The sequence below is a fragment of the Anas platyrhynchos genome, chromosome 1, assembly GCF_047663525.1.
Source record: "Anas platyrhynchos isolate ZD024472 breed Pekin duck chromosome 1, IASCAAS_PekinDuck_T2T, whole genome shotgun sequence".
Lineage (NCBI taxonomy): Eukaryota > Metazoa > Chordata > Aves > Anseriformes > Anatidae > Anas > Anas platyrhynchos.
In genome coordinates, this window is record NC_092587.1 from 57842497 (window position 1) to 57866318 (window position 23822).

Consider the following 23822-nt stretch of genomic DNA (forward strand, 5'->3'; position numbering starts at 1 on the left):
TCCACTTGCTGCAACCCTTGTCTATGAAAGGATTAGCATATGTGCCAGTGCCTTGGAGAAACAATCTATGCTTCAGATGTTGGTCAGTCTGGTTGCTGGTTCTCCATGTGGGGACATCGTTTTTTCTGGAAACTTGTTTGTAAAAGCACTGCCGTACCTGTGACTGGTACCAGTTACACTGCCCTCCACCATCCACAGCTCTGTGTGTGGGGCAAGGCTGAGCTTCAGAGCCTTGCTTCTCTTACCCGTTACCAAACAGGCTAAGTGGGGGAATAGAAGCTTGTATGAAGCCATACTGATCTGCTCATCTGCCCTAAAACATGGCCATATTTGAAATGTAGCTTAAAATGATATGCTACTAACATATTCTCCATTTCTACCTTTTTGTGTGTGTGGAAAGCATAAAGGTACTCTCTTCTGCATGGTAACCACCTTACTCCTCCAAATTTATTATGAAATAGACTTATTATTTAAATCACTTTATCAGGTCCTAGATACCAACACTAAGAAGGTAAGTGTAATTCTTGGAGACTTTTTTTTAGTCACTTGCCCAATTTATTATAGTGCGCTACACTTCATTGCTCTAAAATCTGACTTTTCTATACTTTTCCCTTAGAGAACATTTTCTAGGACCTTGGTTTCCACCAGGAATCATCAGTTCTGCTGAGGCACAGTCAGCCAGTTTGGCCCTCTGTCTGGGAGAGGGGCAAAACTTGTTTCAAATGGAAAGGAAAGGCCATATAACACCTGCAACAAGGTGAGTGGGGATAAAGACCTATTAACACTAGAGCTGAAAACACAACCATGACTCTTAGGAACAAAAAGTTCATACGTAGGTTCTGCCTTCAAAAGTCCCTCCTCTGATTCACCATCCCCACTTATAAACATATCACTACTAGAACTTTGTAATAGGAAAAAAAAATGTGGAAAACTCAAGTTCATTGCTTCAATACCATGATGGCCCTGCTGAACAGGGAAAGGACAAAGGGTGCTAAAAACAGTGCTTCCCAGGTTCTTCCACATGCAGTTTGAGTTTTCCATTGAACACACGGGCCTTAAGTAGTTTTGGAGTTAGGCTAAGAGCATATACAAGCTTGCTGCTTAGAGCTCCAGGGAACGATGAATGAAATGCTGGAAATCACTGTGCACAAACAGCTATTACCAGACGTTGCTGTAGATCCCAAATGGTGTTCACACATTTGTCAGCTGAACTCAGATATTCCAAATTACATCAAAAATAACAAAAAAAAAAATCACACAATAGAAACTTAAGGGATCTAAAGTATGAGTCATCATTAGGATCTCATATACAGAGAAAGGGGTGGGGAAAGAACAGAAGAGGAATTACGTAAGTATTAACATGGACAACACAAATTAAACTTCTGTCTCATTACATTAGAGCTAACCTATATTCAAATGACCTCCTAAACTTCATCTCGCACACTAGATGCAGCAGGAAAAGCATGCTATGTTGAAACATGTCTGTAATGGTAACATTCATCAGCTGAGCAATAAATACTTCATACTGATTGTCACAAATTGCACCCTGTATCCCCTCAGCCAACATAAAGCAATGCTGAATCAATTTTAATGTTATTAGCTTATTTATATTAGATACAGAAGTTGCATGCACAATTCACAACAAAATTACCATGGATTACCTGATAGTTCTTCTCAACATCATTCAGTGCCATCTATTTTACAACAGTTTACAAGAGGTGTCAGGTTCCCTTCTAACACAAAGTAAAACAAAAATACATCATGGCACTACACATACATGCAAAATGCACCAACACAGGCAAATGTTTCCAGCATGAAGTCCTCACCCAGTAATCTTAGGAGTATTAAGTAGTTTAAGCCACAAATTTTACAGCCTCTTGGAACTACTGTCAAAAAATGCAGATGGGGTTCAGGTATCAAAATGAATGCTACTCAAATGATTTGAATTCAACTTCTGTTCTCTCTGCAACATGCAGACACACAAGGAAGCAAATGTGCAAGGAAGCATATCTAATACCTAACTGGCTGGCTTAGAGAATCAGAGAATGGTTTGGGTTGGAAGGGACCTTGCAGACCATCTCGTTCCAACCCCCTGCCATGGGCAGGGACACCTCCCACCAGCCCAGGCTGCCCAAAGCCCCATCCAGCCTGGCCTTAACACCTCCAGGGATGGGGCATCCACAGCTTCTCTGGGCAGCCTGTGCCAGTGCCTCACCACCCTCTGAGTAAGAATTTCTTCCTTCTATCTAATCTAAACCTCCCCTCTTTTAGTTTAAAGCCATTCCCCTTGTCCTATCACTGCACTCCCTGACAAAGAGTCCCTCCCCGGCTTTCCTGTAGGCCCCCTTTAGGAACTGAAAGGCCACTATATGTCCTTCTGGAACCCTCTCTTGTCCAGGCCGAACAACCCCAGCTCCCTCAGCCAGTCTTCATGGGAGAGGTGCTCCAGCCCTTTGATCATCTTCACAACCCTCCTCTGGACTCACTCCAACAGGTCCATGGCCTTCTTGTGCTGGGGGTCTCAGACGTGATCACAGCACTCCAGGTGGCATTTTACAAGAGCCAAGTAGAGAGGGAAAATCGCCTCCCTTGACCTGCTGGCCATGCTTCTTTAGATACAGCCCAGGATATGACTGACTTGCTGGGCCACGGAGGAGTCCTGAATTCAAGTTTGCATGTTTTTTTCAGAGACTGTGCTCAGATCAGATCCCACTTTGCTTTCAGGCTTCCCACTGCATAGAGATCCTAATATAACCACAGCTATACTCAGCAGCATAAAGTATAAGCAACAAAAGGATGCTTATACTAAGATAAGTGGGTGGATCAAAATGCACTCAGCATGGGCCAGGATGACTCAGTGGATGATCTTTCAAGACTCGTGTAGCTAGATGAGTAAACAGAGGTGCCTAGGAAGTACTGGTTGTCATCCCAGAAGGGTGGATTTGATATTAAATAACATATATGATTATCATTTGGTTAGAGGTCTAAGAACTCATTAGCATTTGTAAATATTTTATGTATGAAATTCTTCAGTTTCTCAGATGATGGGCCACATTCCAATCTCAGCGGAGCCTGAAAAGGGTAATCAAGCCAGTATAATGACCGTAAACAGGGAAATGAGGAGCGCAAAACTGAGCCGCCAAGCACTCTGAACTTTCTCATAGAGAACTGGCAATTTCAGATGCTGTAGGTCAGCCAGCAGATAATGATCCTACAAAGCCATGAAACAAAACAGAACACGGTTGTAGTTCAGTGGCAAAAGGACAAGAAAAAAAATAATTTTGATTTCTTCTTTTATTAAGGTTTGTCAGAATTCCCCCCCCCCAACCCCAAAAAAAAGAAGTTTTCCTCTTTCGTTTTGCTGAATTTTTTGAACACAACGTAGATATGAAAACTAACTATGAAACTATTCATGGAAGGAAGTGATTAAAAATGCTGAAGGGAAATGGCATAACCTCCCGGACAGAAATCACTTTCACTGACCCTCTTGGCCAAGTACGAGATGGAGAGGATGCCAATCCCAAGCAACCCCACCGCCCAGTGACTAGAGAAGGCTTGCTTCTGAGAAATGGGGGCTCACAGTCACAAGTCTCGCTGGGAGCCAGCTGAGGAACACTAATTTTTCATCTCATTTGGGTAAAAACTGACAGGACTCACAGCTTCAGTTCCCTTAAGCAAGCCAACTAGTTTGTGGGTTGTCAGAAAGCACAGCTTATAAATCTAACCTGGTGGGAAGGTTGCTTCCCAAACCTGCTCTATGTATGTTACTCTGATAGAACTACAAAATGAACTTGGAAATAACTTGCACGAAACCCAAAGCTGCCTTTGTCAACACAACTTTTCACTCTTCAAAAAAGTTTACCCACAACTACTCGTGTGACAAAATCACCGCTGGGTGGCTGGGCAGCAGTTGGCTTCTACAAAAAGCCAGGCCAGAGAGAGTGAAGGGAATACAAATAAGGGTTCAGGGTAAAGGAGGAAGAACACAAAAGCAATATATATTTTGAAAACAATCTCGTTTGCAGCAAGAGATGGGAAAAAGAAAAGTTTCAGAAATAAATAGATCACCAAGAATGAAAAGTTGAATAAAGCCAGAAAAGGATAGGTTAAAGCAATTTTTAAGGGCAGCTCTCTTAACACTAACAGAGTAAGCTGAATGGGAATGCTGCAGCATTTTAGATAGAAAAACAGTCTAGTGATCAAATAAAACAAAAACACCAAAGGCAAAGGATTTGGCTCACTGTGGAGTCACGCCTGACCTAAAATGTTTAATTAAGACACTGGGGCTGGTTCAAAGCCACCAGAGACAGTTTTATACAAACCCCTCAAGTTTCCCTAGAACCACCAAAAGTGGTGTGTTGTTAGGGGTATGTTTGGAGGTACAGAGAGCTTACATTGAGCTTGAAATAAAAAATAGAATTGAAATTAAAAACTTTTTCATTTAATCTGTGTCCACAAGGCAAAGCATTGCCAGAAGCCTCTGACTGGCAGCACAACCTAATGCAGCTCTGACTGACACAGATCTTCTTGGCTTTTGGTGCTCTCTGTGCTCAGGGGAGATGTACAGGTGACCTAGAATCAGCACAATTTCAGCATCAAGTCTACATCCAAAGCTTCCGCCCTTCCTAATAAACGGGAAATCTTGGATTTATGCAATTACAGCATCTCATCCTCACTGAAAGGGCTTCCAAAACACAAGAGCAGTGATAAAATGTGGATCACTAATGAAGAAAAAAAATGCTTTCCGGGCTCTTTGGAGCCTGCCAAAAAAGACACATCGGTTATTGCCAAATGTTTCATTCCTTGCAATTTCTAAACAGACGTGCCTCTTCACTGCACAATCTTTAACTGGCTCTGTTACAATCTACCCAAGACCGACTTACTGGAAAGGGAAAGAAACCTTTTAAAAGGAGACAGTAAATCTGCTTCTTGCTGAAAGTAATCACTCTGATGGAGCCAGGGTAGGGCAACAAAGGCAGGTTACTAGGAGGTAAATCTGGCTGGGACCATGCACAGCATCAGCAACTCCGACCCACCGCCCATTCATACCTCCACCTCCCGAGCAGCTCACAGCTCTCTAAAAACAGCTATCTTATCACAGCTGCAGTCCTCTGGAGGCTAACACATTCTGCCCAGCCTCCCTCCCCGAGGGAAGGCAGCATGTCCTTACTCACTGATGCTACAACTTCAAACGCAGGCAGAGCCGCCACCTTCAAGCACTGGTCTCTTAGCTCCATAGCAATGCTCCTCTTTTGCCAGAGCTCTCTGTGCTGCTGATGCTTTTTTATTCTTAGTGAGGTCTCTTGTTGTAATGCTTATAAGTACACAAACAGTTTCACCTTCATCTTCAATGAGTCTTTTAAGCCTCAAAGACTGGAGATTTTCAGTACAATGATGTATTTTGCACTTGAAGTTATAGTAATGCAATGGAAAAAACACTTTAAAACAAGAACCTTCATTCTGACCCTCAAGCTTGAAACAAAGTGACATTTAGGCTTTGATCCTCAATTCACACTCAACTCAGCTTTGGAATTGGATCTAAAACAACTAAGGACCAATCTCCAAATCAAGTTCAAACATGACCCAAATTGTCAGTCTTATATCAAGATCTGCTCTGCAGAAATTAGCACTGTATAAATTGACATAAATTTAAATTCTCTTTCTTGAGATCTAACTTTTTTACAGCTGACAAGCTTTTCACTTAAACCCCAGTTAAGTTTTGGCTTATCTAGAACTACGAGCTCCATGCTAAGGTTTTTGATGCCATAAAATCTGTCTCTTGCAGACTAACAAATTAGGAGAATTTTTTTGGTGCTCAACGAAGATAGAACAAGAAGCGTGTGTTTTTCACATCAGCAGTTTATCTGGTTTTTTTTTGTTTTTTTTTTCCTTCTTGCCTCTCTTCACAACAGAACTGGCAACCCTGGTACCCCGCAGCTTACTTCTACCATTGTGATGGTCACTGCCAAAGCAAAGCAGCATGATCCTCTATGCTACTGCAGTACAGCAATGTGTAAAGATCAGAACAAAAATATTAAACAAATCTCACTATCTAGTTACTCTTGCTAGAAAACTTATAAGAAATTCTTCTATGCCTTCCAAGTCTTTCTGGCCACCCTGTCTTTGGATACAAGCCTGACTCTCCTTAACATTACTGTTCATCTGGAACAGCTTTTCTGAACTGGCCTGTCATGTCACTACAAATCTGAGCAGCCCAAAAAGGGTGGAAGTGCTTTTTGCAGGAGTAGTAGTAGTAGTGACAGTTTCAGTGCTCATCCAACAGCAGCTGAAAATTCACAGTGAATGCAAGTAATTACTTACACTTACCAGCCCGGTGCACAGGTGGAAATGTCTTCCTTAAGAAATTGCCCCTGAATAACATATTTGAGTTTAAAAAAAAAAAAAAAAAAAAAAAAAAAAAGAGAGAGAGAGAGAGAGAGAGAGAGAGAGGAAGGAAAAAAAGCAGGCAAAAGCATGCAAACACAGGACAGAAATTACAGCCAAGAGTAACCAGGAGTGAAACACAAACAGTAACAATATTAATTAATAACATGTCATAAAATGCACTCTCTAGCAATATTAAGTGCTTAAGTGCTCATAAGACAAGGTTAAGAAATTCCTGTCACAGTAGCACTGAGAGTGATAAATAAGTGAGAATTCAGGGACCTTGCCCTTACTGCTGCAGATAAACTGTTCTCACTCGCGCCTGTTGCCTCCCAATTTGATATGAAAAACTTGTTAGTACTGATAACCCACTGCTGGGAGGTGACTGGCAGAGTGAAAAGCACCCAATTGACAGGCAATGCTGCAGAAGAATATCCACTAGGCTACATGACAGAGTCATAACAATGTAAATTACTAATTACAATTTTATTTCTCGGTTTGTTATTCCAGTGCGCACAGTGGAACCTGCTGCAAGGTTGGCTTTTCCTGGCTGAATCCCTGCCCTTTTCCTCCGGTCGCTCCCTTGGAATCAAAATCCCCTCCCTCCAAACAAACCTTTTGCACAGCCAGGAGCGAGGAAGCCTCGGCAGACAGCTCCAGCAGTGCCCTTTCCCCTCACTTGAAAGAACGGCTCTCCTGCCTCAACACCAAGCTGCAGGTGATGGGTCAGCACAGCCCCTGCATGCACCCACAGGCTCCAGCAGTGTGTGCTTTCCCTACTGCACTCACACGTGTTCTTCGTCTCAGGACAGCGTTGCTGTTAATATTATTACGTTCAGTAATCTTTTCACTTATCCTTCAATTCTGACTCAAAAAAACTACCTGGTCACATTTTTCCCCTCAGCACTAATGGGACTGTTTGAAAATCCAGCACTTTTGAAGCATGATCTAAAAACCCGATTAGGCTTGTGCTTTGATCAGGTTTGCCTGCCTCGCCACCAGTTGCAGCTGAGGAAGCACCAGCTCCAGCTACGATGAACAGCCAGCACGGAGCAGGCACAGGCACTGTGCACGCTGCTGTAGGTTGCATGCCAGCACCACCACAGCCAGCAAACCGGACAAAGAGGCCAGAGGGTTCAAAGCGGAGAAGGAGGAAGCAACGAAAGCCATGACCTTCAATGTACACACACACACCACCAGCTAATGCTGACAGGGGCACATTCATGCTCCGCCAACGTTTTATCCAGTTGTTAACATCTCCTCCCAAACCATGAGCTAAAATATTGTATCAATGATGCAAATCCCAGGATTACATCAGATGTTGTTCTGGTCATCCAAAGGATAACTAAATTCACCCAGTCTGAAGAAATAGCAGCTCAGCAGGCCAGGGATATTCCTGGTTATAACTCCTATGTGTTTCGAGACAGCTTCCCTACCCATACCCACCCACCACCCAAACATTTTCATATTGAGTATCCAAAAGCAGAACACTCTAAAAAAGAAAGATTAACCTTAACATCTTACATCTGCAAAAGAGATGAAACTCTTATGATGATGGTAACAGAACAACTGACGCAGCAAAATGCTTCTTACTGCCTAGTGTTTGTCTCCAGGCACCTCTGCAACACAAGGCACCCAGCCCTAACTTAAGCTTTGTGGTAGCCCTATGCCCAAAGAAATTTTGGCCTTGAAATTGTAATAAAGTAAGGGCAGGCAATCACAGGGAACATAGTTTACAGAGATACATTTATTTAATTTGCAGATATGCTAATCATGGGCGTGTGCTAAAAAGCATGGGTGGATTACACACATTGGCCTTGAACAACGCCCAAAATTTGATGATGTAGGAAGACCATAAAATGAGTATGGTTTTATCACATTTGCTCTTCTCTCTCATGGTCTTTGTCTGTTTTGTTGCTGATGCTGTTGTTATTTTAAATTTAGAGTTGCTGACAAGACCTCCAGCAGACCTGTGCAAAATGCATTTAGATGTTGAGCTTAGTGATATGGCTTAGTGGAGGACTGGTTAGTGTTAGGTCACAAGTTGGACTAAGTGATCTTGCAGATCTCTTCCAACCTAGATGATTCTGTGTTTCTGTATAATGGCATTGCCATCACACTTTCACCAAGACAACTACTTCTCTGGGTTCAACACTACCAGAGAACAACCCTTCAAGTTGCAAGTACATCTCTCAAGTCAGCAGATCATAAAAATGAGCTAGCTACCCTGCTGTCAGGGCCCTGAGGGTACCAAGAGACCTCAGTTGCCCTGACCAGTCCTGCTAGTAACCCCCACCCACATCCCCCCGTCAACAAGCCTAGGTTTCTATTTAAGTTAGGCTTGGGCGCCTATGTCTTGGGTGGCCCTATGCCCAGCCTTTTCTCCTGACGTCAGAGCTTGCCATCTGGTCTTCTTGGATAGACCTCACACTCTTTTTTATGGTTAGTCCTCTCTTCTGGGTGAGCACATTTACAGCTTATTATCTTGCCCTGTCTTGGGCCATGGCCAGAACCTGTCATCGTTCTCCTTGGGTGCTTGGGGCTGCACCACATATGCGAGGGTACTCCCCATACTGGGCTCACCCTTGACTCCCACCTCATCCCCCCTCATGAGGCAGCCCCACCTTCTGCTGCTCCCAGACACCTATATTCCCCCCATACAATAAGAAAAAGGGTAAACAGAAGCAAAATCGCAGTAAAAATAACTCAGTAAGAGATCTGATCAGGAAGTAAAAATCCTCCAGACTCTAGCATTAAAAGAGGCAGTAAATATCAGATGCTTTATTAATGATTTATGAATCTGGTTTAATCACAAACACAGTTCACCAGGGGTTTAACCTGTAAAGCTCCAGGCCTGTTACTGAATGTCCACGTCTTTAGGCAATGTCAGCAGACAGGGATGTGCAAGTTGCCAGGATAGAGATGGTCACGGTGACACAGGCAAAACTCCCAGCACCGCTAACACCTCCCCGGCTGGTTGTGGGCAGTTGTTAGGATGGAGATTAATTCTGCTTGATTTGGCCATTTTACTGCAACTTAAGTCTCCCAGCGTAACAGACCACTGACACAGATGCTGTGAGTTCACACTGCCCACACCAGCAGCTGAGCTTAACGCCCTGCAGGGCAGGACATCTGCCCATCCTGGGCAGGAGGGCAGCTGACCAGCTTAAGGCAGCATGGGCTCGTGGTGTTGGTGTGAGGTAGTATGAGATAGACAAGGAAGAATACAATGGGAAGCTATGGACAGTGTGTGCTTGGCTCATCCGTGCCACAGACAGCAATGTATGTATCCTTGCTTCAACAGCAATACGAGTGTGAGTTTTTCTCTCCATCTGTATCAAGCAGCTCCTGTGAAGTCTGCATCTGCACACCACCCTGTTTCAAAGCAATTCAGAACTGAAGGCTCACACTTGGGTTTGAATACATCTGCCAGAATTACCAGTTTTGGTAGCCAGTTACTGTTTTCAACAATAACTTGCTTGTCCTGTTGTGCTGGGACTGCCCTCTACCTATGTCGAGCTGCATGGGTTCAGAGCAGCCCTGTTACACATGTCAGTGTTGGCACTGCATGTCCAGCACATCACACTCCTGCAATCTCAACGTGAACTCCGAACTCTGCACCCCTTCTGTTCTGGATGAAACACCTTAAAGAGAAATCTAAGCCATGCTTTAGCCATGGATGTAGAAATACAAACACCAGGTTTTCAGACCTTGTTCATTTACAGCATGAACCCCTTGCAGCTGCATCACTTGCATACAAGAAAGCGAGACACATTAGGGTCGTAAGTGCTTAACTTGCAATTTTGACCTCTTAACCTTGTTTTGTAGTGACAGATTATTGGTAGCTCAGGAAGACAAAGACCCCTCCTTTCCGGGGTCAACCTCTTCTCCCGAAGGATCATCTTATAACAGAGACAAAGAAAGCAGCAAGTAAAATAAAATCCGAGTCATTCCCTGAACTTGACAATGTCTTTGTTCGTTTAAAAAATGGCAAACCCTCTTGCCAAAGGGCACGGGAACAGATGGGAACTGAAAGGGCTACTACATAAATTAAACATGTAAACACTGGTTGTCTGCTCAAAAATCAACTCCTTTAATTTCCACATACGAGGCATTTGATGTGGCCATAGCGTCGTTTCTACATGCCTCCACTTAAGGATGATAGGCTTACATTTTTCCAGTTTGCTACATAACTACATAGTACTTAAAACTGCCTGCAGCTACAAAAGATGACAAACATGACACAACCCTGCTGTTTCCAGCAAGGAAGCTAAATTTGAAAGAAAACCTCCATATATATAATATATATAGGTTATAATTGAAATTTTAAAGTAGCCCTTACCTTAAATATTCTAATACAGACGTGGTGTGCTAGCAATTTAATACCACCCATAACTTGTGACAGAACAACATTTTTCATAATTCAATGCAACATTAATCTCCAACAGATAAGCAAGGAGCAAACAAACTGCAGAATTTCACACATAGGTACATTTTTGGCTACACTTGCCCAACTGTGAGGCAGGACAGAGACTTCCAGATCAGCAGATGAGGAAAAAGACAGGAAGGAAAGGATTCATAGATAGCAGCGCTAACAACAGGTCTGTCTGGTTGAAATGTCTCACCGAAGTTCATAATTTACAGCTGCTTGTCCTGTGCACACACACTTAGGGGAAACAGTCGCACTATTAGTCAGACAGACAGAAAGAGTGTTTTTCGTTTTTTTTTTGTTTGCAAGACTGAGGCAGAAAAATCCTTTCTAACACATTAAGTAGTAGGCACTGGAATCTGTTTCCCCACCTTGAACAGTACTACATGAAGTGTTACTTCTGAAGGCCCAAACATCCATAGCAACTGAAGAAGATGGTAGGTTTAAATCCAAGGAATTCCTGGGTAATAGCAAACACATTCAAAAAATGCTACACCAAAGATTTCTGTTTCAAGGCATGAACACCAGCAATATCCCGCAGCCACCACAAGGAACACAGAGGTCTAAAAGAGAACGATCTTGGAAAGCAGCAGTCAGCAGTTGCAGCCCCTCACATACAACACTGACGTTGCCTTTTTGAATTAAGTGACAGGAGTCGTGACCTTAAAATTGTAATGAAGTAAACAGAAGCAAAGAGAAAATATTTTACTTTACAGAGATACAATGCGTTAATTTGCAGAGGTGCTAATCATGGGTTTGTGCTAAAAAAAGCATGGGTGGATTACACACACAGGCCTTGAACAACACTAATGATTTGGTGACGTAGGAAGACCATAAAATAGATATGGTTTTATCACGTTTGCTCTCCTCTGCTCTCTCACGGTCTTTTGTCTGTTCTGTTGTTGCTGCTGTTGTTATTTTAAACTTAGAGTTGCTGGCAAGACCTCCAGCAGATCTGTGCAAAATGACAAAACAAAACAAAAAAGGGATGAGGCAGGCCTTTTTGTCACCTACACTGATCAGCAAGCGAGTAAATTTACAGGCTGGCTAGCACAAGCTGTCCAAGCACAATGCTGTCTGGAGAAAGACAGGCTTGCAATTCCAAGAAAGAGATTTCTAAGCACAGGCATGGGCTCCACCTCAGTCTGCATCCAAAGTACAACAGGACAACTCAGCAGATGTTTGTATAATGGCACTGCCATCACACTTTCACTGGGACCTTTCAACCTTTCTAGCAGAAGACAAGACTGCCTGTTGCTTAGGTAGTACAAGGGAACCACAGAACAAGCTGCTGAAATGCTGCCTGTGTGAGGCTGGAAAGGACCAGCCAGAGAACCCAAGTTTCCCAAGCCTTCAACTTCTGATCCAGAAAAGAAAGGCCATGTAACATCTGTCAGGGCATACACCGGGAAGACTTGAGACTTTAGAAATATAAAGACAATATACAGGGAAAAATTAGAAGCAACAACCATTCGTGTCACTGCTCTGTAGCAGTGGATGTGACACTAACCTTGTGGGAAACCATTAATCAAGTCCCTCCACACATATCCTTCCTGTCTATGCCTCGGTTTCCTTAGCTGTAGAGTGGAAAAGAAGCACGGGCCTATTTTGTGGAGCATTCTTACGCCTTCTTTAGTAGTAATGCTTCGCTTTCATCAGATGTAGACTTGGGCCCAAACACACAATTTTTTCCAGAAATAATGCTTCTAACTTGCTGCCAATTAAAATTTTCAGCAATAGCAGGAAAGCACAGACTTGCAGTTAACTAATGTAGAACACACATTGTTTCGTGTTCAGCAGCACTTCCAGGCTAGGTATAAATATTTCTGGCAAGTTAAAATCAGTTGGGTACAACTCTGATGACAAAAGATCCCTCACAGCTGAAAAGGGAGCATGAAACAAATCCCACTTGGTCTCTCTTGACATTATATCTCAATGAAAATATAAACAAGCAAAAGGTCTAAAAAGCACAAAGAAAACTAAAATGAAGGACAAAAAAGTCAAAGTAAAGATTGGCAATGGGAAACAACCCAAGCTAGCTTGGACGTGCAAGAATTAGGGCCTGTTTCCCTTGGTGCCCTACCACACAGGAGGGAATGAGACACATTTCTAGCTGCACAAAGAGTTCTCACAGCAACGTGTTACCATGCTGGTTACAGCATTCCTGGGATAGATGAGGCTCTAAGTCACTGACATGATACTGATGTATAGACTTTGTGTGTTACTATCATTCAGACACAATGGCCTCGTGTATATTTTTGTTTTGCTAACTGTCCTGGCATCCTCTGCAAAATTCTTCTTTCTCCACTCTGGAACATTTCAAGAAAAGTGTTGAGGAAAAGGTAAGATAACATGGAAAGACTCACCAGAAAGACTGATGTGTTCTGGGGTTAAAAAAAAAAAAAAAAAAAAGATGGAACAAGACAGCCAGATATAAACATAGTTTTAATTAAATCATGTCTGTCTTCTGTTATCCATTTCAGCTCTTTTAGTATATCAGAAGGGTTTTATCTCAAAATAGTTAACGGCTCCAGAAGCTGCAACATTTTTCGCCTTTTTTTTCTTTAATGCAATTATACTTTTGCTGTTGCATCAGAAATTATTAATAGCCTTTTCTGCGTAGGATGGAAAAGTTCTTGCAGCAAGACCAGAAAACTTCGATCATACTGATGGCTTGCATGGTAATGGCTGCATACAACTTATCTGTCAATGTTGTTTCCACTGAAACTGATGAAAATAGACAGTATCCCCTTCAGTACTCCAACCATGTACCGCTATGGGGAAAAAACACCATTCACTTGAATGCAGAAGTACTCTGTGAAGGACAAATAAATGAGAAAGCAGAAAAGCAGAGCTGTTGTTCTGTGGTACATTGCTCTTTAGGAGGACACGCAGGGACAAATTCTGCTGTTCGTTACAGTAGCTTTGATCCAGAATTAATATAATCAATTCAATGGAGCTGGCCCACATTTACAGTGCAGAGCTGCACCCAAGCCTGCAATCCAATATCCCTACCACCACAGGGGATGTGTGCCCTTTATGCAATTCAGAAAGCCTCTGTTCTGGCACAGTAGACCTGATCGAGCGCTCATTAAAATCAACTGAAAAGTGACCATTGCCTCCTCCAGGCAATCACGCAGACCTCATGCAGTCAATCCACCAGCATATTCAAACCATTCATCACCATACTTCTTTCAGAAAACGTCATAAAACCTTACAGCTTGCCCAAAACAAAACCCCAAACCCAACAGCCTAGCAGGCAGCTGTGTTCATCCTATTTGAGCTTCCCCAAACTCGCTACAGAGGACCAACAAGTCTGGTTTGGGAAGAGAAGGAGGAAAGCGAAGAGGCAGGGATGAGCAGGCACAGTCAGCATGATTTGCAGTGCCACAGTAGCAGGAACTCTGCACAATGCCCAGCTGACTGATCCTGCTCCCTGCAACAACTGCTAAATCAACTACAGCAACGTTTTTGAGGCAGAATATGTGTGTGTGTCAATAGCCACCCTGATTCTGTGGGGTATTTGTCCCCCTTGATTAGCAGCTACATCTACTTCATAATTATATGTGCACACTTAACTCCAAAGATAAAGCATTTATACCCATCTGGGAACTCAAATTTATTTTAGAAGCTAATCAAGACCAAAGCACGTAATGAAGATAGACTTTTTCAGTTTTAGACTTATGACCACAAAGGACACATTTTATTAATCACTAAGTGTTTAAAAAGTGTTACTTCCCTCCCCCTCAGTTACTATAAATTCTTCTCTCTCGCTGCAAGCATAGGCTGTAAAAACACGGCTTACTAGAAGGACATATCCAGCTCCTGGTACACACCACTGTGGGTGCAGAATATGCTATTTCACATCGGGTCACTTAAGATAATACAGACAGTTTGGTCCTGGCTGCATTCCAATCAACTCTAAAGCACAATAATGCAAACAGTCTTTAAAAGGATTTTAACTACCCAAGGCTCTTCGTTTTAAGACGAGGTATTACAGCAGAGATCATCCATAGCATCCAATTATAACCACCTTATTAATTATACGTCTACCTTCCCTAAGCCAAAAATCCCTACAAGTTATCCATTTACAACTTTTTGACCTGCTTATATAATCACTTATTAGCCAAAAAACAATGAAGGTTACTAGCTACAAAATATGCCTTTTGTTAAGTGAGTTTAGAAAGCATTACTCTGAGGGTCCTGAAACCCACAATTTTTACAGTTTACAAAACATGTCTTGAATTCTCAGAACATCTTTTAAAAAATAGATGTGAATGGAAAGCATTGGTTTGTAAAATAAAACAAAATGGAAGAAAAAATATATGTACAGTAGCTTTGTACAGAGCTCTAGGTGTTTGAAAAGTGGATTGAAACCAAACAGAGCTTTTTATTTCTTGTGTGGACTCTGCAATTACAAACCATTGTCTCCCAACCCAGTGGCATTAAGAGAGACAACCTTTTGATATTAAGATTACTACGGACAGCATCTTTCAGCCTGAGACAATGACTGCCAGCCTGTAGACAACATTCAAAGCCGCAGCAGATCCTCTGCAGAACAAGGACGACCTAGAGCAGCCATAACCTCCTCTTTCACCTACTAGAGGACAAAGTGAGGGCTCTCATCCTGCAAAACCACACACAGATCACTCACATTCTTGAAGCCAAGGCTATTTCTCACTGCAAAAAAACTAAGAGCAGATGTTCAAAGGATGCGATCATTTCCCAGCTGTTTTTCCACGTTGCAGTCCACCTATGTCCATTAGCTGGATATAGTTAGCCTCCCCCAAGCCCCTGAAAGCACAGTGCCATGAGAAATGCTGCTGATTGCATTGTTTGTCTTTTCCATTTCCCCCAGAACCTTCTTGCAAGTTCTTTCATAGGAGTGTGAAATCACTGCAGCAGTGATTGATAGCGAAGGGTGCAAAGACATCCTTCAGTGTCTACAGCCTGGCACGAATAACATGAAGGCTACCTTGGAAAGCCACTCCTACTGTTCACACTGATACTCCCACACAAAAAATTGTGCTCTTCCACAGCTTAAAAAATTCATAAAAACATTACTTCTCTCAAGCTAGATGTTCCCATACATTGTGTAAGTCGAGAAGAATTAACAGAACGGAGAAACCACACCAAGTACACGTTTCAATTAGTAAAAATTACAAAGCCCTTGGCACTTCTGGGATTTCTTTTAATGACAAAGAACTTCACACTGCTTACAGTGGCAATCTTAGCAGAAAAGGGTTTGCACTTCAGCAGTCAATGCTTTTGGGTTACCTGGGCTGCCAATTTCAGCCCAATTACAGCGTGGAGGGTGGGGAGGATGGGTGGGTGGGCATGCACGTGCATACACACTTGCATGGGCAGCCCTCTGTTTTTAAATCAACATTTTACAAATGCTGATGCTCAGCTTTTTTAAACCAGGGATTTTAAGCCAGAGATCCCCTTTCCAGCAAATTAGATTACAGACCTAACTTCGGTGTCACTCTGAACACTTTAATGATTTTTTTTTTTTTTACTCCAGAGTTTCCATTGGCAGCCATCTAATTTTATTTCTTTTAAATAACATTCCCTTCTGAGGCTTTACAAGCTAGACATTAATGCCTCTTTAAGACCTCTTTTCTAACGTGCAAAATTAATAAGGCTAAAAGCAAAGCTGTGGTCTACTTTCATCGCAAACACTGGACAAGGTGCAAAGAGCAACCAAAAAGAGCAAATCAGTTTAAAATAAAAGCTACTTGAATATTTAAACATGAAATACATAATGCAAGGAAACTTCTTTAATACAGAGAAACCTCTCTGACTCATACAGATACCAAGTTTGCTTGCTGCACATGCCAGGTCTGCACAAGTGGAGCAAGAAAAACATGCCAGGTCCCAAAGACATACCTGCAATCCACACATCTGATGTGAGGGGTCCCCCAGCAGCCCATGGGGACTGAACAGGGTATCACAGAAAGGGCAGAACAGAGGAGGTTCACTCGGGATGGTCACACACACACGCCTCCTGGCACACTTATAAGCATGCTTATTATTTGTGTGCTGGTGGCCTTTCATTACGCCCTTCCTAGTGGTGATACAGGCAGCATGACAGCCCCCAGGACAGCAGGGAAGGAGGGGAAATCTAACACTCATAAGGAAACCTATAGCTGCAGCTTGATGGGAGGGAATGGATCTACTCCAGAGTCTCTCCAGCCACTCCTTTCTAAGAAGCATGAGGAGAGGGCAAGCCAATTTCACTGGTCTGATGTTAAATGAAAAATGGGGGATAAGATCAGGCAAAAGAAGCTATACAGAGTCCAAGCGTATAGGCTGTCAAATTTTGATTTATTCATGAAACCCTAGTTTCAGGTGCCAAACAATTACATGAAAGAGGAACACGGTGCATCCTCCGCTGATTACATCCACAGAATTGGAATCCGAGAAAATCCCCCTGTCTGGAGGCATGTGCCAGAGGTAATTAGGAACTGTGCTCTCTCCTTGGTGCGCCGCAGTCTCTGGTGGTCTCGTCTTCTGCTTAGAGCATGAGGCTTGTGCCAGAAACACCACTTTGTCACATGCAAGCATTCTGCCCGCAACAAAGGGATGTTATCTACAATTTGGATACTGAAACACAAATAAGGAGGAATTAACCAAACTCTACATTTTGAATTGCTACTGTAAGGACAAATACCTACTTAATCCATAAAGATCTTACATGAATGGGCTCCACAGGGAATAGGAACATCCAGCAGAAATATGAGCGTGCTTTGAAGCATTATCCTTGTAACGTAGTATGTGCTTACCGAATCTAAGTGACCTACCACAGACACGTATCCATCTTTATCCCAGACACGCCAGGTCTGCACAACTATAAAATTGCAGAATTTAATTTTATTTCCTTAACGTGAAAGGAGTCTTTCCCTTCATCGATTTGAGCGGGGCCCTTCACCCACACATCCACACTTGATTTTATATATGTTGACACTTGGACAAGTCACACACTGAATTCAAACACTTGCCTTGAACAACACGAACAATCTGCAAAAAAAATTTAAAAAAAAAAAAAAACCACAACCATCAGATTCAAACCCTTGCATCCCCAGCCCTGTTCCTAACTCCCTCAGGATCACCTTAGAGTTGATACATAATACATATGCATTAGCCCAAAAGGCTTGAGAGGAAAAAAACTGTACTAGAATGACATTCATGCAAGGACAACCGAAGCTGCTTTGTCAGGCAGGATTTGATGCCTTATGTCTGGCCACAGAGTCAAACAAAACACAGGAGTGCTGACTTTGGGAAGAGTAACATGGATCTAACTTCTTTCAGTTTCTCTAACCCATTTTTAGGGTTAGTTGCATGGCCCAGTGTAAGATAAACTACCTGTCACTCCTAGAAACGATGTAAAATCAGAAAGATGCTCACCCTATACAGAGACAAAATTGAAATCCCAGTTGCACCTGATCAGCTGTATAATGTTCTCCACAAAAAGCACTGGGCATTCATACCGCGTTGTACCGCCTTGTTTAATCCTACAGGAAAAAAGTTTCCATTCACATTGACGTCTTATCTCTGAAAAATTCAGACTTGACAGAAAGTCGTGACAGTTTGATGTCTGTGAACACGGAGCTGAACACGGCTATGAAAGTCAGCAGACGGTTTCCTTGGTATTAATTAAGAGTAATAAAAACATTGAAAGCTTATACAAATCCGCATTGCAGAAGCGGTAATTGTGGAGTAATAAACATTCTGATAAACTACCGTTTAGTAAGACCTTCCTGTGGACAGTGACAGGCAATTTTGGCTCGAATACATTCAGGAACAGATTTTTATTTCTAAAGGTCAGCAAGCAGTTTGTGCAAATAAGCTGTGCTCGTATGTACTGAGACAGAAATTGCTGCCCTCCTGGTAAGTTTAATACTCACTAACGAGGAAGACTTTCAGAAGTCACGGAGAGCAGTTTAATTCTTAACTTCGAGCACTTCCAGCCCACTGGTACCTTTGAGAAGGGGGACTGGAGCTCGTTTGCTCACACCGATCCTGCAGTCCCATGGAAATCAATGAGAAGCTTACAGGGGCATTGACAAAAGAATACAGCACGGCCCCCTCGCCGGCACCCAGCGGGGTTTCTGCCTGCGACCGGGGACGGGTTTCATCGCATGCAATTAAATGAGGGCCAGACTCTTGTGGCTGTCAAATGAACTCCGTCTCTCAGTATCCCAAACAGAATAATTTAAAGCCAGTATATGGGGTCCATCAAAGGAAAGCCACACACCCACTGCTTTGCAAGTCTCCTTCCCCTTTATAAGCAGGGGAGAAAGCGCGGAGCAGTTGCAAGATCGGAGACTGCTGCATTGATTTTCAATCTCCCATCAAGACCAATAATGAGCTTGTCATCAGACAAAGAAAAAAAAAATTATCTCATGTGATCTGAGCTGTTCTGACACTTGAACAAAGGTAGACACCAGCCTTCTGTAAGGACCAAGCAGCTATCAATCAGACAGCGCTACAAGAGGCACTAAGACGATTGGGGACCGGAGGCCGGTCTGAGGACCCAACCTTTGTTAGCATTCACGGGAGAACTGCACGAGTCAAAAACAGGAGATGAGAAATGGAGAAAAAGCATTCCGGTCTGCAGTGAAAACAACACAAAGAGGTAAAAAACAGACTTAGAATAAAGATGCGTCTCAGATTAAAGAAAAAACAAAAATATTGTTAGCTATTCTACCTTTCCGTGGAACTTTCCCCCACCAAGGATCCCAGCACAAGGACCAGTGAGCGAACTGATTTCATCAGAAAAGCAGCACGGGCAACAGTGGTGGGCTGCCATACAAAATCCTAGGGCTGACCCACTGCATGCAGACAGAAGATAATCAGGTTTCACTCGGTTCTGCAGATAACACGTGGGGGAAATATTCTGAGCAAGGACCTGTGAATATCAAGAAACCTTTGCTATGTCCAGCTAAGGCAAATACTGAAGAACATGTTTTTGTGTTTGGGTGTGTTGGCAATTTCTTTTTGCCTTTTTTTTTTTTTCCTCTTTCCTTAGAGGCTAGACAGGCAACAGGAAAACACACAGAAGTCCCCGCTGCTATTTCCTCCCTCGGGAGCAAACAGTGAACTGGACTTCCCCAAATCCACAGGCAAGCCACAGAGCCAGGATCACCTCCAGAGCTTTCTCTGCAGTGCCCTTGAGTGCCACAGAGCAGCACAGCTCAGCCAGAGACTGGTCAGGGAACCCCATTTCAGGCAGGTGGGTCCCCCAGCAAGTAGTTAACCTCTGCCAAAAGTTGTGCCTTGCAGAGATGCATTCACCAGACAGCACGCTTACCGCTGGCTTCCCAACAGAGAGCTGGTGTGGAGCCAAAATGAACAACGTGCCAAAAGCACCTGACCCTATAGCTATTTGTGATACCATGCAGGGACACAGCACCGCATTCTGCCCCAAAGGTAAGGTAAGAGCAGGCACCTTCCCTTGTCCGTTTCCCTAAGAAAGTCTACCATTAACTGTCAGTTTCCCCATTCATTTACTCCAATGGAAAAATCCGCCAGCAGGGGAGACTTTTTGCTGTCGCTGGTATTGAAACAGTTCTAGCAAGAGATTCAGCTGTCTAGCAAGACATTCAGACTTTCTAGAATGGAAAATGCCCACCTAACTAATGAAGAGTTGTCTTGTCACTGAGGAGTGCTGGGCTCATCATCTGATGGCCTCCCAGCATCTTTCACCCACCCTGCATCACACCCAAAGCTGTTCGGGAAGCTCTGTAGGCAGAGAACAAGTTTCCTAAAATTCACCAAGAGAACTGAGGGGGTGAAGAAATTGCCAGATTTTGAATGAAGAGCTGACAGTTCTTGCAAAGAACTTAACTGGAAACCTTATTTTCCGTCCAAAAAGCCTGGGTAGAAATTTTTCGGCTAATTCTGACCGCAGGGATCCTGTCTTACAAAGCGCTGTGAACATCCAGCGCCAGCGGCCGGTGGCAGCCCAGGGTCTGTCAGCTCCCTCCTGCTGCCTTCCCAAGGCGTATGCTACAGCGCAGAGCAGCTAAAATTTCCAACACCCTCCGCTACCAAAGGGGTACCGGCAAGATTTTGAGAGGTTTGAATACCTTCAGTCCCATCCAGCCTGACTTGCCCTTGGCCAAGGGTTCAGCTCCAATGAATTTAGGGATACAGCAAGAAAGATTACCGATGTGCATGGAAATAAGGATGCTTACAACCTCCCAAACAGGTCTGCTACCTGATGCATGCCGCACTCCCAAGTCTGCTGCCTCCCTCCAAGAACATCATGTTAGCCTACCGTCTGCAGTAATATATACAATCATATGATAGATACCTGGTGAAAATACCTGTCTGAGCTTCACCAACTGCACGCCAACTGACTGACGGCACTACGCATCAATCCAGATTAGAGTCTGATAGATTTCTAGCAGTTTCCACTACAGAAACAGACCACTTTTAAAGAGAAGTGCAACTGGTCACGATCAGAAAAGTACAGCGGAGATGGAGGGGTTCTGATTGCATTTATTTCCGACCTATTCCATGCACACTAACAACCTAAAAATGTGTCCAGTGCAAGACGGGCACAGTTCATCCTCCCCCTGATTTCACAGCATCACGCTCTCACCTCAGAGTTTATGGCAAATCTTTTGAATTGTACCGAAATCAACCTATTTATAGTTCCACAACAGCACGAATCCAAAGCCCTAACCTTCAGCAGCTAGCGACAGTGCATACTGAGAATTCTTGTAAGGCAATTTTCATATATTCCAAAACTGACGGCGAAACATTTAATTTAATCCCTCGCTTACTGCATGCTGAGTTTTTGTTCCAGCAGCACAATTCACCCGAAACTCGGGGAAAAAGACAACTCTTGGCCAAATTTCCTGAACACGCACGCAAACTACATTGCCCGTGGAATGCAGGCAACGCAAAGCCTCGGACTTTTATTAAATTCGTAAAGCTGTGTTACAGCTATCTGGTCTGCACGGTGCTCGGAGCCCTCGGATGAAGCCTCCCGCAGGTCTGCTGAGGGCTGAGCACTCCTTGCAATGCTGAAGAGCACGGAAGAGATGCAGAAGGGAAGGAAAACCACGCTGATCTTCCCAAGGAACCGGCAGGCACGGACACAGACGGGCACCCTGCGAACGACACCGACCTGCGAGGCGCGGGCAGCTGGCAGACAGGCACCAAGCAAGACCTGGGAACAAGACCTGACCTCTCCGCACCACAGCCACCCATCAAGCCTCCACGCTCCGCAGCTCCCAAAAACTTTAAGGAAGGTGAATTTTTAAGCGCCCACAGCCCGGTAGCGACAACCAGGGGAGGACAGGGGAGTGCTGAGCACCTCCTTTTCCCTTCGCCCCCCTTTAGCCCCTCGCACTGCCCTGCCCCGAGGCGACGGGCACGGCCGGGGGCTGCCACCCGGAGGGGTCCGCGATGAAAGGGTCGGGGCGGCTGGGCTCGGACCGGCAGCTTTAGGGACCGGCAGGGCTCGGAGCCCGGCTGCGGTGCGAAGTTTCCAGGAGCCGGCCCCACGTCGTGGGGGGGGGTCGGGAGCAGGATGGGGAAACCGGGAGCCGGGCAGAGCCGAATCGAGACAAAACGAGCCGAACCGAGCCGGGTAAAGCCAAACTGAGCCGGGCAGAGCCGAACCGAGCCGGGTAAAGCCGGGCAGAGCCCCGCCGATCCGCAGAGGATGCGGGGATGGAGGCACAGCCCCGGCTGCCGCCGCTCCGTCCAACTCCGCTCCTCGTGCAGTTGAACGTTAAAAAGAAATAAAAAAAAAAAAAAAAGGATAATAATAATTTACAAAAATATATTATTATTTATCTTAAAGCCAAACTTTGCTCCCCGCCGCGGGACGCTCCCCGCCGAGCCCCGTCCGTGCCGCAGCGCTGCCGGCCGCCACCTGCCCCCGGGGGCGGTGATGCCGGTGCCGGTACCGGTGGTGGCGGAGCCGTACCTGGGTGCAACGTACTTTGGAAGTAGAAGATGACGAGGATGAAGGAGCCCACGGACGTGACCAGGACCATCCTGCACACCCGGTTCATCCTCATTACTTCCAGCACCGCCGGCTTCATGGCGCTGCCCGGCGGCGCAGGGAGGGCGGCTGAGGAACAGAGGGGGGCGGCGGGGTAGCCGGGACCGGGGCCGGTGCCCGAACCGAGCCGGGCAGAGCCGAGCCGGGCAGGGCAGGAGGAGCCGCAGCCGCCGCCGCCGCTCCGGAGGATGCCCGGGCGCCCGCGCCCCGCAGCGGGGGGCGCTAATGCCTGCGCTGGGCGTGACCACGCGGCGCGCCAGGCGGAGGGGCGCTCTGCGCCGCGCGGGGGGGAGGCGGGCCGGGCGGGGAGCCGGGGCGGAGCGCTTCCCCCCCCCGCGCCGAGGGGAGAGATGGTCCCGCCCGGCGGCGGCCGCGGGCGGGGACGCGGTGGCTGCCTCGAGGGGCCAGTGGGTGGGAGGGCGGCGGGGGGTGAGGGCGGCTCCGCGCGTGAGGGAGCCCCGAGTCCCCTCAGCTCAGCGCCCGCTGCCGCCCCCGGCGTTGTGCGAGGCGCCCGGTGGTGGCCGCGCTTTGTCACCGCCTCCTCGCCGCGCCGGCCGGCGGTTGTGAGCGTTTCTAACGGGCGTAACCAGCGGCGTTGGGCAGCACTGAGTCATCGCCGCCCCGCCAGGCCCTGAGGTGCCCCGGCAGGGAGAGGAGCTCGGTGTGAGGGGGCAAAACGGGCCCGAGGGGGCCACACAGCCCCTGGGGTCCCAGCACCTCCACAGCACAGCCAGGAGCTCCGCGCCCAGGGGTTGCAGCACCCCACAGGGAAGGTTTCTGACACTAAACACACCACAGGGCTCGCAAACTGGGGCTGCCCACTTGCTCCAAGCTACACAGGTGTTAAAAAGTACATCTGGGAATCGATATAAAGTCCACAAGTCCGCATGTTAACCAGCCCCTTTGTTCTCTCACTGCGCCCCAACACCACTTTGCTGCTGCTCTTCCTCTTGCTAAAGGGAGAATCCTTTTGCTGATGCCATC

The 23822-nt window shown here is 45.3% G+C and overlaps 1 protein-coding gene across 2 annotated transcripts in view; it reads right to left on the minus strand.

Annotated features, from left to right (window-relative positions):
• CHST11 (carbohydrate sulfotransferase 11) overlaps positions 1-23553 on the minus strand; it is a 168661-nt gene extending 145108 nt beyond the window's left edge. Inside the window, exon 1 of one of the 2 annotated variants that reach the window (XM_027449537.3) lies at positions 22776-23553. In XM_027449537.3, coding sequence (XP_027305338.1) covers positions 22776-22878 — 103 coding nt within the window. In that variant the 5' untranslated portion in view covers positions 22879-23553. Of the gene's footprint in view, positions 1-22760 lie in introns of both variants that reach the window. The other variant, XM_027449531.3, reaches the window with a different exon arrangement.
• Between the last annotated feature and the right edge of the window lie 269 nt (positions 23554-23822).